Consider the following 20693-nt stretch of genomic DNA (forward strand, 5'->3'; position numbering starts at 1 on the left):
AATGACTTAAAGATCTAGAGAACCCCAAAATCTAATTTAAAAGTAGGTAGAAGAAATGAACGGACGATCTGTACAAAAATGACGTAATACTGGACCTTAAGTGGAAAAGTGCTCAGTGTGTCTCCCAAGGGAGCTACTGCACAGCGCGGTGAGGTGCCACTTCTAACAATCAGTTTGCAAAAAAGGCAGAAATGATGAGTCGGGCATGCTCAGACCTTGCTGGTGGGATGCAAGATGGAACGGCTCCTGTAGAGGGGTGTTTGGCAATATCTAACAAACCTCGGATGCGTTTGCCCATTTACTCTGCGGCTGAGAATTTGCCCTGGAGGACATCTGCGCCCACAGAACAGTGCATAGGTGTACAAGGTTACTCATTGCAGCATTATTTGCCATGGCAGAGGTTTGAAAGCACGGTCAATGCCAAGTCCATAGGCATCTGGATGAATAAACCTCAGTGCATCCATGCAATGCAGTGGTGCAGGGTTGTGAAAAGAGAAGAGGTTTGTGAATTTGTTACCTGAATGGGCGACACTCCAGGGAGGAGGTCTCCAAAAGGGAGGAGGTCCCCGCCGGGCCCTTGGGTGCCAAGTTCTTGATGTTACAGCAAAAAAAATTTTTAAGACGCGTGGAGGTAGACACCAAAAAAGCTTATTGCTAAAGCAAAGCAAAGATAGAAAAATAGTACACAGCACAGACATGGGTGCAGGCACACCTGGCAACAGGTGCAATGAGCGCTCTAACGTCAGGAGTATTTAGGGTGAAAAAGTAGGTTGGGGTTTGACTCAAATTCACCCTGGGATGAGTGTGTCCCTTTTTTCTGGATACTTGCTATATTGCGTCACTTCTGCTGTTACATTTTCTTATCAGTTGGGCCCAGAGATTGGAAGGTTGACTTGTTTATTAAATTTTGGGATGTAATGACACACGTGCTTAAGTGTGTCCGTCCATGAGATAAATATTTTTCTTTGTGGACACTTTTGTGATCAAATATCTTCCCAAGTGTTTTCTTTTTTAACTTTTTAATTTTTTTCCAGGATTTCTTTAAGATATCCTTGGAGCATGCTGATTATTTGGGGTGGGGAAGGTCAGGGGGCGAGAGCTGCTCTCACCCACCCCCTTTTTGTTTTTACTAAATGTTGCAGCTTATTGAGGGGGTGTATGGCTTAAAGTAAAGAAAATAGTGCCTGTGTGCTTTTGATCATGGTGCTCATTAATACAGTGTTTACCTCTGAATTCCTGGCTCCTGTTTCCCATGCCTCATTTTCCTTACCTGTCCTGCCTCAAATTGATATGGAGTGACTCTAAGGTATACTGAGAAATGGAAAAAAGCTAAACAAAAAAGTATTACATAGGGTTATTTTTGTATAAAAAGGGGGATATAGTAAAATACTCAAGTATCTCAGTTATTTTAAGGGAAGGAAGGAAGAAATAAAAGGAAAAAAAAAGAAACTCAGGAAGAATAAACTAGAAACTAGCAACCTGGTTTCTTGGGTGGATGGGAATGAGGTGAAAGTCTAAGAGAAAATGATACTTCTCCAAGAAGTGGGTAATTATGACTTTAGAAACGTGAAAATTTTCATATTTAAGAATAAAGTTAAGCCAGGCATAGTTGTGTGTGCCTTCAGTCCCAGCCATGCAGGAAATGACTTGAGACTGGGATGTTGATGCCAGTCTGGACAATATAGCAAGATTCTGTCTCAAAAAATAAAATAAAAAGTTAAATAAACAAAGATGAGAGGGGGGAACCCTAAAATTGAATACAAACAAGTGAACAAATTATCTAACCCATATAAAAAAAATAACCACAGAAAAATGAGCCCAAATAACTTTGAATGTCTCTCTTTGACTATGTTCCTTCTGTGTATAAGGAAGCAAACAAAGCTACAAAGAAATTTTGAACTTCGCTTAGTTGGTAGTGATCTTGTGCAACAATTCTGAAAGTGTTTCTGTGTCATAGGTTTAAGCAAATTAGTAAATTTAATGATACTGGTTGGTAGGAGCCATGAATCCACTATGGGGGGAGGGAGGAGAGACCATGTGGCGGGAAGGAAGGAAAGGCAGAGTTTTGTAAATTTTTGTTTGGATTTGTTTTGAAAATCTGTTTCCAAGATCTGTCTGCTGAAAGAGACTGGGGGCAGGGCCACACCAATAGTAATGAGCAGTCCTTGTGCCACTGTCTCAGTTTCTAAATACTATCATCCATTAAAAGGAGCCAGAGTTCCTTGGAGAAATGCCTCATTGAGGGAAAGTGAACAACTTGTGCCAAAAAGCAAGGAGATGCCCAAAGAATGATGGAGACAGGTCAGAAGGACACAGGGGCTTCCTGGAACAATCTGAACACTGAAAAAATAATAGCAATAGTGAATGAGCACATTGAATAGAAAAAAAAGCCTATGACTTTAGAGTGATATTAAAAAGCAAATAAACTTACAAATAAATAAAGAGATACTTGTTCAATAAAATAAGTGCTTCCAACTGGTAAGTGCTGAAGGAACAATAGTTAGAAAAGTAACTGATTAAGGAAGGAACAAATAATGAATGCTAAAACTCCTAGGTACAAAAGGAATAAGACATTGCAGTCTCAAAATATCACTTCATTTAAAAAGATAAAAAGGAACTTTTACAAGGAGGAAATCTAGCGGATACCACCTTGGCCATGTGATCAGTCAGCATCAGCAGTAAGGAATGAACTGGTACCATATGCCAAAATGCATAGCCCAAACTGGATCATGAGGAAATGTCAGACAAACTGAAACCGAGGACCAGCTACCAAATACTGGCCCAGTCTTAAACAGTGTCAAGGTTGTGGAGGGAACTGCTTCAGATTAAAGAGGAATAAAGACATGACAGCTAAATGACACATGTCCTTAAATTGGGAAAAATAATATTGCTAAGAAGGATGTCGTCTTAGTTTGTTTTCTGTTGCTAAGACAGAATACCAGATTGGGTAATTTATTAAGAAAGTGTATTTAGTTCGTGGTTCCAGAGTTTGGGAAGTCCAAGGCCATAGCAGCCATGTCTGGTAAGGATGTGTGTGCTGTGTTATACCATGGTGGAGAAAGAGCTCACTGTATAACAGAGCTACCTGGAGAGCTAACCCACACCGCAGAGTGCCTTAGTCTGTTCGTGATGACTCCATTCTTGTGATCTAAACTGAGGCCTCAACTCCCAATACTGCCAAATTGGGAATTAAGGCTCTATCACAGAGGGTTACATTCAAACCATATCAGATGCTATCAAAAATATTTGTAACTAACAAAATATGAATATGGGCTGAATGGTAGCTAGTGTGTCACAAACCAGCTGGCTAGAGTTTCTCCACCTAGTTAGATATCCTGGGCAGGTGAAGAGAAGCTGCTCCGTTATTCCAGACCTTTGGTGGGTGTTTGTAGCAAGCAGTCATGGTGGATGACAGTGGACAGTGGAAGGTGCAGACTTCTAGCACCATAGCTTCTGCCCCTTGGGGGTTCAAGGCCTGGAGGGCTTGGCAGCTGTAACAGGGGCCAGTGTTAAGCTCTCATGCTCCAGGGTTCTGTCCTGAAGCACTTGACAGCTCTGGTGGCAAGCACTGCCACTCCTGCTGCTGCCTCCAGTTGACTCTACTGATGTCACTTCACTTTGGGGGTGACCTCAGGCACCTTGCTGCCACTGGTGCCTCTGCTGCCACAGACCCTGACTGGCCACTGATGTTACAGTTACTGCTTCTGATGGCACTCATGCTTGTTAGTTCTGCTGCTGCTCCCACTGGGACAGCACCAGCTTCTCTGCCTTTGCTCGCAGCTTTACCTCTGCTTCTTTTCTTCTCTTGTTCTGTGTTACCAGCTCAGCCACTGTACTAATGATGAAAGTCAAAAGTAGGCAAGAAAGACCAGCCAGGAGAAGTCTTTATTTGAAACTAACTTTGCAACATCAGAGGGTAACACAGGAAGGTGTATCCCAGAGCCAAGCAGCCTGCGTATTTAGCCAGGAAGGGGGGTGTGACAAAGGTGTATATGCAATGGTAGTCCCCTCATGCAAATGAAGGGTTGCATTGGACCAGTCATGGCACAGTTCCTGTTATCAGTCATGGCAGTCACTGACTTAAATGAAGGATGGTATTTGCACCAGTCACTGGTCTTCTGCTGGGCCACCAGGGGAAGGGTGCCCCCTTTGGCTTAGGTGAAAATGGCTGTATGGTTCAGGGTTCTCCAAGGTTTGTTTTGGAGAAAACGCTGGTAAAAGCTGTTTTCTGGGGCAGTTTCTTCAGGACCTGAGGTTGTGCTTTGTGTTCAAAGTGGCTGGTGCTGGCAGGAGGGCAGTATGGCTGCCTGGGTGGCAGTCCTTTGCTCAAGGCAGCTGGGACAGGAAGGGTCCAGCAGTTGTCAGTTAGGGAGTCACATCTCCCCAGCCCCAGCATGGCAGCACACTGAAAGGAAAAGTGAACTTGCAAAAGGACATTACAGTAAAGACTTGTCATTACCATTAGCAGTGCTGTGACAGTGCTGTAGTGGTGCTTAACTCCTGCCATGCCCCAGCCGGGTCCCTACCACCTGTTTCATTAGCACTGGGTCAATGTGCATTTTCTGGCTTCAGTCATTGCCATTGTGGTTAAGTAAGACAAATGTGCTTAGGAAATATACCCTGGAGACCTTAGAGGGGAAGGGCCATGACTTCTGCAACCTTAATCTCAAATGACTCTGAAAAGAAAAAAGTCTGTGTTATACCTGGTATCATGAGTAGATAGACTGGTTTTCCTCAGTTTATTCCCTAATAGTCAAATACTTAACTTTCCAACTTAAAAATAATGTTGCTTTTATCACTTTACAAATATAATCTTTTTTTCTTTTTATCATTTCTAGGGTTAATGCCTGGAATTATGATTACCAAAGCCAAAAGTGTAAATGTTTTTTGTGGTCCCCAGGAAGAGATTAAATGGAAGATTGTATGGGACACGGCAGGTGAGGGCAGAGAGCTACAAATAGCAGTGGATTTTGAAAGCAGCTGTTTGCTTTGTGCAAGTGAAGACACCTCCCACGCCCCAAGCTTACATCAGGCTTCTCAGGTTCACAAGGCTCCTGCCATTGTCCTTGGACCCATGGGGTCCAAGGCCACCCTATTCCAAATTAGACTTCGGACAAAAGGACGTTTGACATTAGCTGGCTCATTGCTTCTGGGAGATTTTGCTGACTGAGGACCACACTGTGAAGCTTTGTGTGTGGGAACCTCAAAATTTTCCAGAACAGTTGTGAAAATCAGTTTAACTCTAAAATCTAAAGTAGAAAGTATTTGACTTAAAAACACTGAACTGAAAACAGATAAAACCCACTGGTAACAGGAGTGTAAATTGCTTTACCTCCTTTGGAAAACAGCTGGCAGTATATTTTCAGATTGAACGTGAGCTTGGTCTATGCCACACAGTAATTCCTCTCCAGGTCCAGCTGTAGCGAAGTGCTTGTCTGTGTGTTCTGGAATACCAGTAGATGGGTGGTCGGAGGAGTGCTGTTTGTCAGAGCAAGCAAACTGGAAACAACCCAATGTCCATAGCAGAGGACTAGGGAAACAAAGTACGGTATAGGCACATCTAGAATGTTACATGGCAATGAGAGAGCGTACAGTGCAAATATACACAGCGTACGTGTGAATCTCAGAACACTGAGTGAAAAGAACGCATTGGATGATGTCTATCAACTATCTATCCATATGTATATGTATATCAAAGTCTAGCTAGATACCTTTCTCTCTCTCTTTCTTTGTTTTTGGCAGCACTGGGGTTTGAACTCAGGGCCTTATGCTTGCTAGGCAGGTGCTTTACCACTTGAGCCATTCCACCAACCCTTTTTTGTGATGGTTTCTTTTTCAAGGGTCTCTTAAACTCTTTGCCTGGGGCTGGATCCTCCTGGTCTCTGCCTCCTGAGTATCTAAGAATATATATGTTATAAAGCAAAATACCAAACAATGCACTGTACACACTTATTTGAATTTAAGATGCCCCTCTTACATGTTAGGCAAGTACTCTACCACTAAACCACATCCCCAGACCTAAGATCTGTCTATCTATCTATCTATCTATCTGTCTGTCTGTCTGTCTATCTATTTTTGATGGTACTGGGATTTGAACTCAGGGCCTTGTGCTTGCTAGGCAGGTGCTCTACTATTTGAGCTATGCCCCCATCTCTTTCTGCTTTTTTGAAATGTAAGTATTTAAAAATTATAAATACTAGCCAATATTATACTTTGGGAATTTGGGGAGAACTTCTTCCTAAGGATGAAATCAGTGAAAAAAGCCATCAACAAAACAAAACTTGAGGATTGACTTAATTAAAATTTTGAAATGGTGCATTGGATCATTGCAAACAAAATTAAAAAGCAAATGATAAACTGGGATTAAAATATGTCACACAGATGATGGCCTGAGAATTGTGCTCTTAATATAGAAAGAATCTATATAAATCTATAAGAAAAATACTAATACCAAAATTGATGTTAATTCATAGAGGAAATGTTCACGACTAGTGAAACAATTGGAAAAAAATCAGTTTTTCTAGTAGTTCAAAAGGAAAAAGAATCTCTAAACTTTTAAAGAGAGATTCCAGGGCCTGGGGTATATTTCAGTGTACAGTGTAGAATGCTTGCCTAGCATGTGTAAGGCACTAAGTTAGAACTCCTGCATTGAGGGGAGGGAGGGAGAGAGAGAGACAGAGAGAGAGAGAGAGAGAGAGAGAAGATTTCTATTTTTCATTAACAAAAATAGCAAAGATTTTTAAATTGTGCATATAGCACTTGATATTGACAAGGGAGTGCTAAAATAAAAAAAATTTTCCACATTTGAGATAAGAGCTTTGATCTGATATTTATTCTTAGCAAGTTTCATACTCTTTGGCTCAGTCATCTCATTTATAGAGCTATATCCTTAACAGTTTCCAGAAAGATGGCCAAAAAGTTTTGTACAGGAATGTTCTCAGTGTTATGAGAGTGACACCAGGGTGAATGGTCTGCCATGTGAAGAATGACTGAAAAATGGTAGAACACAAACATGGGATATTTTGTAGCCATAGAAGATCAAATCATGTTATTGAGCTCATCCATTCTGATCTGCCCTGAATTTCAGCTTTCCTCTTTTCTAGGAATCCCAGCAGCAATCAGGTGTCATGGAGATTTTCCTTGATATAGGGTTATTGCACAGACGTTCTATAAATGCTTCCCTGGAGGGTGAGACATAATTCACTTTCCCTTTTGGGGGAGGGTATTCTAGTCAGTCAGTCTATGTCCCACCCTAGAATAAAAACTTCTCTAGTCCTGGGAGCAGAAGGAGGCTCAAGTGTTTGCTTAAAAATCTCTGTGTAGAAAATGAAGGATTCAGGGTTCAGATGTCAGAATTAGGGCCCCATTTTTAGGGTGGATAGGGAGACTGGAAGAATAGCCAGAGTGGGTTACTCTGTGGAGGGAGGAAGGAGTAACGAGGGGGACAAGAACCCACCACCCCGTTTCAGTCCAGTTTAGCGTCTGTACCTCCTGCCCTCTCAAGAGTAGCCCGGTTTGCCTGTTCTGCTCACTCATTCAATAAAACCTCCTGCCAACTTCATTTTGTGCCAGCAAAACAGAGCCAGCTCCTGCCCCCAAGGGGTCCAGTCCCGGGGAAGGCAGAGACAGGTCGTACAAGCACCTAGTGACAGAGTGGGCCGGGGACTGCAGAAGCCGGCCCCACCTGGCCTGCAGGCCAGGCCAGGCCTTCCCGGAGGGAGGTGGTGACATTTGACATTTAAGCCTGCCCTAAAGGATAGGTAGCGATCACGCTGCGGCTGTGCAGCAGGCCGGAGCCAGAGGTCCCAGCCGGTGTGGCCGGGGTGTCCGGGGCATCGCCGAGCCGGGCCGGGCCAGGATTTGGGGCTGCACCCACCCGGTCCTTTCCCTTTGCGGCTGCACCTGCGTTGCCCTTGGCGACGACACCCCTGCGCTCTCCCGCGCATTTCATCGCCCGGCTTAGGGTCTCACGCGCGCGCGCGCCGGAGCGGGACCAGGAGCGCGGACGGTCGCACCGACGACGGACAGACGGACGAACGGCGAGGGACAGTGGTCGCCGGGCTGCGGCCCTGCAGGTACGCGCGGCGCGCCATCCCGGGACCACATGGATCCCCCAGAACCCGCCAGACCGCCCGGCTCGGGTTTCCTGCGTCAGATGTTACCTTGTTCCCCTAGGGGGTCTTCGAGTTTTGCTGCTTATTCCAGATGCTTGCTTGGGGACCGAGTGGCGTCCTCGTCCCAGGGCTGAAATCTTGTAGGAATCGGGCTGCGTAGATCAAGTTCCAATTCAGCTGCACCATTTGCTGTTGGCCTCTTCTGCAATCCGGCGTCTGTCGCTTAGGGCTTTGCAGTTTTAGAAGCACGGTGACATCCTAGCCCTGTGGTTAACGAACTGCTGTTTCTTACTGTGATTTTATTCTAAGCCACCTCCAGTGAGTTTGGGCTAAAGAGTGGGGTTTGCACGAACTCTTTAAAAATCAGAAATGAATTCAGGGAAGACAAGGAAGCTCGTTCCCATGGCTGGGATTACAGGGATGGATGCCAATGCTTGGTGCTCCCACCCACCTGCACCTTTCCACCTCACTTCTTTCCCAGCCCCCTGACAAGGCCGGTATCAAAGACTTATAATGGGGATGGTTTTTTTCTCTTTTAAGCAGCAATTAGGGGCAGGGGGATGGCTCAGTGGTAGGCACTTGCCCAGCATGCAAGAGGCTCTGGGTTTGATCCCTATATATATAAATGACAGCTGCACCCCCAGGTTCTGTCTTGGGCTCTCGTTTTAGGTCTTTCTTTCACTCCACTTTCCTTCTTATGCCCTCCCCAGTAATCTGAGGCCCCTACCCAGCGATTATCAGGCTGCAGTTGAGATCAGAATGCTTCTGTCCTCCTTCCTGCACCCTGGGGTCGTACTCTTGTTTTCTAAATAATATAATAAAAGCAGCACCTGGCACTTGAAGCCAAGTTCAGTGTACATCTCGCTAGCCTGAAGGAGTTCAGTGGTAGGGACTTTGGGCACCGTGACTGGCCATTGGAAGACAGGTTTTAGGCAGACAGGCTTCTCCATGCCTGAGAAAGGTAATGCAGTTTACTGGGAAAGGGGCCCCACGTGAGGCCAAGTTACCTGCTCCATTCAAAGGAGGTGCAGTAGTAACACCCTCACAGAGCTCTTGTGAGGATGGGCCGGAAGCAGCAGCTTGCCCTTTTCTTCCCTTCCTGTCACTGTCCAGGAGGACTATTTCTCATTCACAGTGGTCACAGCCTCACAACCAACACCAGGTGGATGCTATTATTATTCCCCCATTAGAGCTGTGGAGGGGGCTCATACCTATGGTCACATGGCCACTGAGTGTGTTCCTGCCTATGTTGGGGACCTGGGGGTCAAGGCAGCATCTGAACCCAGGATGCTTGACTGGGCCTGTATGACTTTGCGACATACATTGCAGCTCACACAGGTCCAGGCCTGGGCCCCTGGGAAGGGCACTTAGTCTGAGGATTTTTCCATTTTGGTTGCAAAGTCAATTTCTACATTCATTCATTTGACCTCCTAAATCCGACCTTCCTGCGTCTTTTAAAAATGAATATTTTGTTCAACAAGTGACAGGATCCTGTGGAAGATGAGCGGCCGTGATCAGGAGTGGGGTTCATCCACTCACTTGCAGCCCAGTCCCCGTCGTGGAGGTGGGTTAGGCTTTGGAGAGCTCTGAGCGCTGGAGCGTGGGGCAGAGGCAGCACCGTGTGTGCATCTGAAGGCTTATGGCACTAATCACCCCACCTGCAGGCCCCATCCAATTGCTGGCAGGTGTGACAACCCCTGGCCTACTCACAGGCTGATTTTAACATGCCATGGTTGTAAAGGACCACTCCCCTCTGCTGGACGAAGATGAATTTGCTTGAAATGGAGAAAATTTTGGGAACACTTTGCTCTCTAGTGGCCAGCTGTGTAAAAGAGTAGCAGTTCTACCTCAGTGAACAGAGGGAGGTGTGAGTCAGTTTAGCTCCACAAATTTTTATTGAGCACCTACTGTGTGCAGGCATGGTACTCCACCAGTGATACAAAGGTGTACAAGAGGCCACTGCAATGCGGACATTAGATCAAGGGCCAACACCACAAGGGGATTGGACTTTGAGCACATGATAAAACAAGAGCACACAGGGAGGGGTGAGGATAGGTAAGACACCTAAAAAACTAGATAGCATTTGTTGCCCTCAATTCAGAGAAACTAAAGCAGATACTTTAAAGCAACCAAGGCCAATAGGAGAAGGGGACCAGGAACTAGAGAAAAGGTGAGATCAAAAAGAATTAACCTAGAAGGTAACACACACGCACAGGAAATCAATGCGAGTCAACGCCCTGTATAGCTATCCTTATCTCAACCAGCAAAAACCCTTGTTCCTTCCTATAATTGCTTATACTCTCTCTTCAACAAAATTAGAAATAAGGGCAAAATATTTTCTGCTGGGTAGCAAGGGGGTGGGGGGGGAGAGAGAGGGGACGGGGAGTAAGGGAGGGGGTGGGGGAACGGGGGAGAAATGACCCAAACATTGTATGCACATATGAATAAAATAAAAAAAAAAGAGGCCGCTGCAAATCACGTTATGTATGGAGACACATTGTAAATGTATTAGGATCCCAGAATTTTGGAACTAGGGGAGGTTAGAGACGATCTGGTTTGTGTCTTTCCTTCTTTTTTTTAATAGTTGAGAAAATGGGGACCAGAGAGATGAAATAATTTAAGACACATGGCTAGTGGTGCATGCCTATAATCCCACTGTTCAAGAGGCTGCACTGGGCAGATGTTAAGATCCAGGTCAGCCCGGACTACCATAGTGAGACCTGTCACAAAACCAAAGCAAAGCAAAGCAAAGCACAACACCTGGCTATTTAATATTTAGGAACATAGAAAAATTAAGTGAAGGGTCACTCTGATTTTTATAATTTTTTATTCTGAAATAGTGTAAGACTTACAAAAGATTGCAAAAAATAGTAGAGAGTTCTTTATACCTTTCTCTCAGCTTCCTCCAGTGTTAAGAGCTTCCTTTTACACACCATGGGCTTATTAAAAATGAGTGTTAACAAGGATGCAACATTGAACCAAACCGCAGAATTCAGATTTCACATTTCCCACTAATACCCTTTTCTCTAGTTCAGGATCCAGTGCAGGATGCCATGCTGCATTCCAGCCTTTAATCTTTGATTCTCTACTTGGAGTTCCTCAAAATGGTCATGAACTACTGATAGTGAGTTACTGTACAGAAAGCACACCCCACACCTCTTGCTGCACAATCCTGTGTTTTCAGGGCACATTGTTGTCCTCATCTATCTTAAGTCCCACCTACATCTTTCTGAGTGTGTCCAAGTTAGGGGCAGTCCCAGCACATCTGAGTTGACTATAAAAGATTGTCCCTAGGGCTGGCAGTGGTACACCTGGAACTTTCTGCCACTCTTGGATCTTGAGTCCCATTTCTCTTTGTCATTGTGTCTAGCACATTCTTTGCTCTCAGTTGCCTCATTATCATTGGGGGTGGAAAGACACAGATTCAAACCTCAGCTTCCCCACCTAGTTGTAGGACTTTAAACAAATCACTCAACTGCTCTAAAATTCTGTTTCCTACCCTGCAAGAGGGGATGATACTGGCCACCTTGCAGTGTGCAGAACAACAGTTTCTGTTGTTATAACAAAACACTGGAGGCTGGATAATGTAAAAAAAAAAAGTTTATTTAGCTCACAGTTTTGGAGGCTGAAAGTCCAAGACTGGATGGCTTCAGATAGGGGTCCCCTTGGTTGCATGACATGGCAGAGATGCAGGAACAGCCACACACAGATGGTGTCCAGCACAGAATTGGCCTCACTTTATAACAACCCAATCTCAAGAACCACATGGATTCCTTTCGTGGTGGCACTCCCAAGGACTTAGCCACCTTCTTCTAGGCCATACCTCATAAATACTGCCACACTGGGACCAGGATTCAGTACGTGAACCCTTGAGGACAAACTGCATGCAAGCCATGGCACAGGTTTACTGGGGGTTGAATATCCATGGTGGTTGGCACAGTGCCTGGAGTGGGGCAGGCACAGGATGAATGTGGAGTGATAAGTGAGTGCATGGCAGGAGGGGAAACCAGGCTAGGTGGGTACCGAGGAAAGGCCTGAATGCCAGCAAGACCCGTGAACGTCCTTGTGGGAGAGGCAGGCAGTGCAAGAGTCTGGGAGGGGGGTGGATGGGATCAGGGCTGCACTTCAGAAAGTGTAACGTGCTAGATGGAGCAGAGCAGTGGGAAACTGCAGGGAATTGTCAAGGAGGCCATTTTGCCAGTTCCAATGAGAGCAGAATGGGGCATGGACTGGAAAGAAGAGATGTGTGTGTGTGTCCTGTTAAACTGCTATAGAAGCAAACAAGACATGGGGTGAAGGCGAAGTCAGGGCTCCACAATGACTAAATTCTGAGTCCTGATGTAAAGGGGAAGTGATGTCATGAAATCAGGACACAGAGGTAATTTGCCAGAGGAAAAGGCATTTGGTTGTATTCATGTTGACTTTGAGACACCAACATGGAATCTCCTAAGTAGAGATGCCTGGACATGACTGTGGCAGTGGAACTGGGAGAGACCACCGCTGCACAGGGACTGAGAAGCATGGCCACAGGGGGCTGCTGAAGCCAAGGGGGTGGGTGGGCTCCCCAAGGAAGAGAAGTACATGGGGCCAGAAGGTGGCAAAGACTCAACTCTTGCTGGACACTTCAAAAAAGGGTTAGAGAGACAGAGAAAGAGATGCTAAGACCTGAGATGTGTCCATCTGCTGGACTTGCCATAACAAAGTGCCAAAGTCTGGGCAGCTTAAACAGAAACTTACTTCCTCACAGTTTGGGAGCTAGAAGTCCAAGATGAAGGTGTGGGCGGGGTTGATTGTCTGAGGCTCCTTTCCTTTGCTTGTTGATGGTGTCTTTTCTGTGTCCTCACATGGCATGTCTATACCTAATAGACCCCAGTCATACAGGGCTGTGGCCCCCCATATGGCCTTATTTTACCTTCCTTATCTCTTTATTTACTTTACCTGTGAATATGGTCACACACAGAGGTACTGGGGGTTAGAACTTCAACATGTGAATTTGAGGGAGACACAATTCAGCCCTGTTTATTTAAATCCATCCATACCTGCCACTTTCCTTCTCTCCTCTGAGTCACAAGAGGCTCCTGAAGGCTCCTTTGCCACTTGGCTCCTGGAGAGCTTCAGGGATACTGGAAGGTTGGAGGAATGGAGAATTGTCCTTCCTTTTCTGCTGGTGTCTTCCTCAGTTGTTCCTCTGTGGTTGTCTTCACAGGATACATCTGTGGGTTCCAAATCCACCTGGCAACTGATTCCTGGGCTGAGGAAACTCCCTCTCCTTTGTGCACCTCAGCTCTGTGGTGGCCAAGGTGTCTCTCTCTCTGTACCTGGGTTGCCTGATTGTCCCATGTCTGGTGTTTCAGCACTTTCATGATGCTGTAGCATCTTAAATCCCCTTTGTTTGACTATCTAGTGGTTTCTGTTGACCAGTGCAGACACCATGGGCAGGAAAGCCAGAGGCTACAGAAAGATGGAAGGGATGAGAGTGGAAACAGGCTGAGGGGGAGAGACAATGGGGGGCAATGTAAATAATGTACAGTATAAATCTAATTGGAATTGTCACTACGAATCCCCCCGTATAATGAATATATCCGAATACAAATTTGTAATAATAATAAAAAAGAAAGCAGACACATTTTCTAACACATTTTAAGTCTGTACAATACCAGATCTGCATAGAGGCCTTATTAATGCAGAAATGTAAATCTATGGCTTTGCTTCTTTCAAGCCTTTCTATACTTGACTCAATGTTTTGTTGGATTAGAAGAGGGACACTCTTAAAGTTACTGTCCCTGTTAAGATCACTTATCAGAGATTTTTGCATTTTTTCCGAGTCTTTAATGAGACAGCAAATGAGATAGAATCCTCGATTACTAATTTCCATCCAGTCAAGGATTCTGTAATCTAAGGAGTGTGATCTCACTTAGCCCCTTCTCTGAATCCAAGTTACTCAGAACAGTGTGCAATCTTAAATTTCTGAAATTGCTTACTTCTGGGATTTTCCACATAATCTTTTTGGACCTCAGTTGACTGCCAGTAACTTAAATGTGGGAAGATGAAGCTTGGGATGAAGGGACTGCTAAGTTTCTTCCTTCTTGCTTATAGAAGCCTGCAGCTCCCACAGAGGCTTGCAGTGTCTTAGGATGGATTTAATTTTTGCAACCTTTGCATGTAATGAAATCTTGTATAGTATCGTATTTTAAGGATCATTTATCTCTTAAGGAGCCTTAAAACCAGATCTGATTGAGTTCTGGTGACCTCCCATGACTCTGCTTTGGAATCAGAGCGCTATGGGGTCTGCATTGATGCCATGTTGGGTCAGAAACTCCCTTCTAAAGTATTCTTACCAAGATTCACCAATACAGTAAATGAATCAATACTACAAACATAACCAAATTACAGGGCTCCACAATGATCTGGTTTATCCTACATTCTTTTAGGATATCTGCACTCTTCCCTTATTGAGGACTATCAATAAAGATGCATGGCTCTTTGTAAATTTGATGTATTTCGGTTTCCTGCTCAATTCCCTAATTTGGCTAGTGGGAGCACTTTTGGTTATGCCCTATATCTTTTTAATATTTATTATTTTGAAGCTTTCCTGCTTTCTGGCACATGATGTCCTGCCTTACCTGGTATCTCCTAAGGCCTTAATCACTCATTTTTCCAAAAATCTTCAGTCCCTTTTAATGGGAAAATAAAACGCTTCCCAGGATCCGAGTGTGACCATACTGTGAACAGATTTTAAAAAAGATAATTATTTTCCTCTTAAAAACATGGGTTCAAATTAATACTTCCAGTGGTTTACCTCTAAGGTGTTTTAATTTATAATTCTTTTGTTATTCAATGTGGCTCAGCAAAACTCACCTAGTAGAGAGTCTGGTTCCATTTTTCACTTTGCTTTCATCTTTAGGGTCCTGGCATCCTAACACTGGATAGTTTTAAGTTCTTAGAAGGTGCTAGAATACAGCAACCAGTTGCTCACCCCAGATACTGGGGGAAAGTGCATTTTGCCATTTCACTTCGAAATCAGTCAGTTCTATGCACACTATTCTGTGTAAGTTTCATTTCAGCACCACTGGATTCATCTACTTACACTTAAAACAGTTGTAAGGTTCATTTATGTGTGACCTCTAGCCAAACACAATTCTGCTCTCATAGAACCTACATATTTTACGCAGTTGGTAAATACTGTTTCGATCTTTCTATTTTCTTTTTTTCTTCCTTGAGGCAGGGTCTCACTATGTAGCTCAGGCTGGCTGTGAAGTCGTGATCTATTTGCTTCTGTCTCCCGAGTGCTGTGATTACAGGCATGCAACACCACCCTCATCTCTGTCTTGCTCTTAAAACAGTAATGTTGTTCCCTAACATTTATGATCTTCTTTTAAGAGATATGAAACAGCTGGGTGTGATGGTGCTTGCCTGTAATTCCAGCTACCTGAGAGGTTGAGAAAGGAGAATCACAAGATCGATGCCAGCCTGGGCCATATAGTAAAATGCTGTCTTAAAATAAATAAATAAATAAATAAATAAATAAATAAATAAATAAATACAAATAGTTCAAAATAAATAAATAAATAAATGGGAAGGGCCATCCATATAGCTCAGTGGTAGAGGATTTGCCTAGCATGTGTGAAGCCCTAGGTTCCATTCCCAGTTCTGCAAATAAAATAAAAGCTATGTAATATTCCTGTACCAATTTGACATCATGTTTTTGTTACTGTATTAAGACTTACTGTGAGTAAATTCAAATGATTCTCCCAATTAGCATTAACTTGACCTAGAACCAGTACATGTGTTTATTTTTACTGCTGGGAAATCAGGGAGACAGCTGTTATTTTGGAATTCCCTGTAATAAAGAAAGAGTAACACACTAATGACAGGGTCCTAGGGTTTTATGTGACAATGTCTTTTAATTCACATCTTGCTTTCTCTCCTGTTATTGTGTTCTTCTCGGAAACAACTTTGACAGAGAAATGAGGCTCCCTTTGATAAATACCAACCTTCTAAGAGCAAGAAATAACATTAGAAAAATAAACCAAATACAGTTAAATATATGTCATAGCTTCATTTTATATAGATTCATTTTTGGAAATTTAAGAAGCATTTAATAAAAAAATTTCCCCATTTGAAGAAAATGTTTTTAAAACTGGAATTCCCAAATTAATCTTTTGTCAAGGGCAGTGGTATTGGGATTGGAGTGATCTCTACCTTTATTGCACCTGGATGTCTGTTTAATTGGCAAGTTGAAATTGACCACTTTGGGCCTGGGGCTGTAGCTCAGTGGCAGAGTGGCACCTAGCATACACAAGGCCCCAGGTTCAAGATGAACAAATAAAAAACCTAGCTTTTTCTTCCTTTGGAGGCCCTAATCACAGACCAAGTCTCTAATTTGTCTTTAGCCTGTGACTGTGTCTGTCAGTCCAAAATTAAACTTATAATTTTGAATTTACACCAATAAAAAAGGATTATTGGTTTAAAATAGTTTAATTCAGTTATGACTACATATGTGAATATCAACATTGCCACCTTCTGGTTAATAAACAGGCATACCACAGACAATCAAATTTTGAGAGAAAGCTCTTGACATTGTATAGCTTTTACTAACAAGCATCAGGATTTCAATTAAATAGTTAAATTATTTTTCCAGAGGTACTTGTTCAGACAGATGGTCATTCTTCACATCCTGGGGTCTCTGAGTTTCATCTGAAATTCACAAACTTGTTTTTTGGTACTCCAACACTGTGATGAAAGACATGGATTCTTTTATTTGGAAGCCAGAGACTGTCTAGTTAGATATGTAAATTTCAGCATCTACCCAAAGCTTCCTACTAGATGGGAGGTTTTTTGTTTTGGTGGGACTGTGGTTTGAATTTGGAACTTTGTGCTTGCAGAGCAGGCATTCTACTACTTGAGCCACACCTCCAGCCCATTTTGCTTCATTTTTTTTGGAGATGGGGGGGTCTCAAAAACTATTTGCCCATGCTGGCTTTGAACTCTAGTCCTCTGGATAGCAGCCTCCTAAGTAGCCAGGGTTATAGGCAGCACCCAGCTGACTAGTACCCTTCTCAAGTCTGGTCATTCGATGAGAGTTCTGACTACTTTGCAAGTTCAGAGGGGTGTTGAATTAATGTTTCCCTGGGGAGAAGCTGGCATCTATTTATGAGCTGGGGGTGACAGGACAGCTTCTTCAGTGACAGTAACATTCTTTTGGTTAACACTTTACTCTGTTCTGTTCCCAAACTATTATTTTCAGGCATGCCCTCCTGAAGGCAGGAGGCTAGACCTTCCCATGAAAAGCACTCATTTCGGTAGGTCAGTGAGGTGTCTTCCATGGCGCTTCTTCCTTTGTGTGGTATTGTTCTTATAAATAACAGTCTTGCTTTTAAACTCTGTCTGCGGTCTTTTCACAACGGTCTGGAAATGTTTACTTAAGAGTCTAGAGCAACCCAGATCAGGGGACTAACAGAGATGGCTTCAGCACTGCTATTAAGCCTTACTGTCTGTGAGTCACCTGGGGATTTTGTTAAAAGGGAGGTGTGTGGAGCTAGGATCTGGGAAGGCCTAGGATTCTGCATTTCTAGTGTCCCAGGTGATGTTGCTGCTGCTGGCCTAAGGACCACATTTGAGGAGCAAGGGCTCAGGGGACAGGCATCAGGTATGTACATGGTAAGACCTCTCCACGGCTTATTCTGCATCCTTCTCTTCTTCCTTTACTATCTGGGGTTGATGAAACTAAACTCCACTCTTGACCCTTTGCAAAACAAAATGAGGTCACTTTAGGTAGGAGTCATAAGCAGAGCTTGCTACGTGACCATTTAATTTCTCAAACCTCCCCACCCCCCTGCCAGTACTCGTCAATGGAAGGGTCCAGTAGGGGGCTCACCCATTCTCAGTCCGTGCAGAAACATGGTAGTCCCCATTCTTTAAAACCTGGAATTGTATATAGGATTGATTCTAAAATGGAATTTTCCCACCATGTATTCTGACACCATAACATCTAGAAACATCTAAGGGTCAATCAGGGGCAGTTCCTGTGGGCCAGATGGACTGATGGTGCTTGTGAAGGTGAGGTTGCAATGCTCATAAGGAACTTGGAAAAACTGGGGGGGGTTGGTGATGTTCCCATGGAGATGGACTCAGTGTGAGGCGGGCTATGGCCTCAGTCCACTCATCACTTACTGTCTTCTGTTTCTGGTGCACAGATTTTTTTTTTTTTTTTGGTGGTGGTGGTGGTACTGGGGTTTGAACTCAGGGGTTTGTGCCTGCTAGGCAGCTGCTCGACCACTTGAGCCACACCCCTACCCTTTTGCTTTAGTTCTTTTCTGAATAGTGTTTTTGCATTTTTTGCCCCCGGCTGGCCTGGAATCTTGATCTTCCTGATCTCTGCCTCCTGAGTAGCTAGAATTAAAGACATGAGCCACCACTGCACCCAGCTAGAAGTTTTGTTTTTGAGCCCAGTTAATTCTTTGTGGACTCTTTCTTTTTAATTAATTTTTTTTTTTTGGTGGCACTGGGGTTTGAACTCAGGGCCTCATGCTTACTAGGCAGGCACTCTTACCACTGAAGCATGGCTGAAGCCACTCTGCCAGTCCTTTTTGGTGATAGATTTTTTTGAACTAGCGTCTTGTGAACTATTTGCCCCAGTCTGGCTTCAAACCTTGATCCTCCTACTCTCTAACTTCTGAGTAGCTACAGCTGTGAGCCACTGCACCCAGCTAGAAGTTTTGCTTTTGAGCCCAGTTAATTCTTTGTGGACTTTCTTTTTTAAACCTATACAAAATGGGGAGAATTAACCAGGGGTTCTGTGAGTGGGTATTCTACCCTGCTATTCTAAAGCAGATGGATAAATGGTCAGGATACTTAAAAAAATTTATCCTGGGCTCAGGTAAGATTTGGGAGTAGTGTATCTGATTGCTTTTTACTGGTTTATGCCATCTACTTACAACAAGGGTCGGGATAGCAAGCAGCTCCTGGAAGCTCTTTGCTATGGTCAGAGGTGTTGAGGACACTGTTCTTTACAACTGCCTTTAAAGAAGTGAAGTCACATGGGAAAAACCCACCAGCGTCAGCAATAATTATGCTGGGGACAAGAACACTGAATCATAATTGATGTAATGTCTTTTCACCCATGTTAGGATGCTCACTGTCAAACTGGTGACCCACTTGTGGGAAGAACATATCCTGCAGCCTTTTGGGGGCTGATCTGTCCTTTGCTCTTATTCAATAAGAGAAAATTATTGCCTTGTGTGAATTTATGTAATTTACTTTAAAGTCCTTTTTGCGTGAAGGCTTAGTATGATCTAATCAAACAGCCTCACGTATTCTCCCATGGGACGGGATAGAGGCCGTGTTAGCTCTTTCACTCCTAGCATGGTGCTAGTTAGCAAATGTTGGCTATTGATGTTATAAACATACACTCAGCGGCTTCCTCAATCTGTCTCCCACCCTCAAGAAGGGGAGGCTGGACTTAATAAGGTCAGCTACAGGGCAGACCCCCTAATCCCCCAACCTACCTATAACCCTCCCCCTCCCCAGAGCCCCTCCTTTCTCCCTCATCACTCCACTCCAGTGGCCTTCCCTGCCCCTTCCATTCCCTTGTGTGGCCTCCACTACCACCTTAAGAGGGTCTACTAGTGCAACACACCTTGGACTGCAGCACACCTCCAGTTCACCCCCTCACCTCCAGCCCTCTTGGAGCAGCCACTTCCTCATTTGTGACTTCCCTCCCATCACTATCTTTTGTCTTGGCCAAGTCTGTCCCCAGTGCCAGGCAGCCTCCCTACCCCCATCACCCTCCGTGTGCCAGCTCCCCCCACCCTTACGCAACCCCGATCCCTGGCGGCCTCCTTCCTTCATCACACACAGATACACCCTCCTCCCTCCCCCGTGGCTGCCCTTCTCCATGACCCCATCCCCCACTCCTGCATGGTCTTCCTACCCCTCCATCACTCCCCACCCCAGCGCAGTCTCCCCCCTCCACCGCCCTGCACACACATCTACCCACATGCGTGCACACACACACTCTCTCTCACCATAGTCTCCCTCCTCCCTCTATCGCGCGTGTACACACACTCCCGCCGCTCCCCCCCCCCGCCCTCCGCGCAGCCTCAGTGCGGCGCGGCTCTTCCGGTCCGCTGGGGGCAGGGCGGGCGGCTGGCGGCGTCCCGGCCCCGGGCGCCGGCCATGCTCATCACGCTGTGCTACCTGTACCTGTGGGCGCGCTGGGGGCGCGGGCCCTCCGCGCTCGTGCGCTCCACGGTGCGGCGGCTGCGCGCCTCGCGCTGCTCCTTCACCTTCTGCGGCGCGGCCGCGCAGCCCGGGGGCGCGCGCGTGTGCCTGACCCGCGGCGGCCGCGTCTTCTGCGTCGGCGAGAGCCAGGTGGGCGGCGGGGCCGGGACCGGGGGCGGCGCGGGCGGGCGCCGGAGACCCTGCTGCCCCGCGGCCAGCTCCGGGGGGACCGGGGATCCCAGGTCCGGAGCCCGCCCTGGGGACGCGTGGCCTCCCTGCGGCGCCCGGCCAGTGCGTGATCGCAGGGCTGTGGCATGGCCCCGGGCGGGTGCCACCAGCCTGGACAGCGGCAGCGCC

The 20693-nt window shown here is 45.3% G+C and overlaps 1 protein-coding gene across 5 annotated transcripts in view; it reads left to right on the top strand.

Moving 5' to 3' along the window:
- Positions 1-4850: 4850 nt before the first annotated feature.
- Hlcs (holocarboxylase synthetase) overlaps positions 4851-20693 on the top strand; it is a 190212-nt gene continuing 174369 nt past the window's right edge. For 3 of the 5 annotated variants that reach the window (XM_020174716.2, XM_074072672.1, XM_074072673.1), the window contains exon 1: positions 20261-20486. In XM_020174716.2, the coding sequence (XP_020030305.1) occupies positions 20292-20486 (195 nt within the window). In that variant the 5' untranslated portion in view covers positions 20261-20291. Of the gene's footprint in view, positions 4938-6753; positions 8076-20260; positions 20487-20693 lie in introns of those variants that run through there. The other 2 variants (XM_074072674.1, XM_074072675.1) reach the window with 2 other exon arrangements.

Source organism: Castor canadensis, chromosome 5 (assembly GCF_047511655.1).
Source record: "Castor canadensis chromosome 5, mCasCan1.hap1v2, whole genome shotgun sequence".
Lineage (NCBI taxonomy): Eukaryota > Metazoa > Chordata > Mammalia > Rodentia > Castoridae > Castor > Castor canadensis.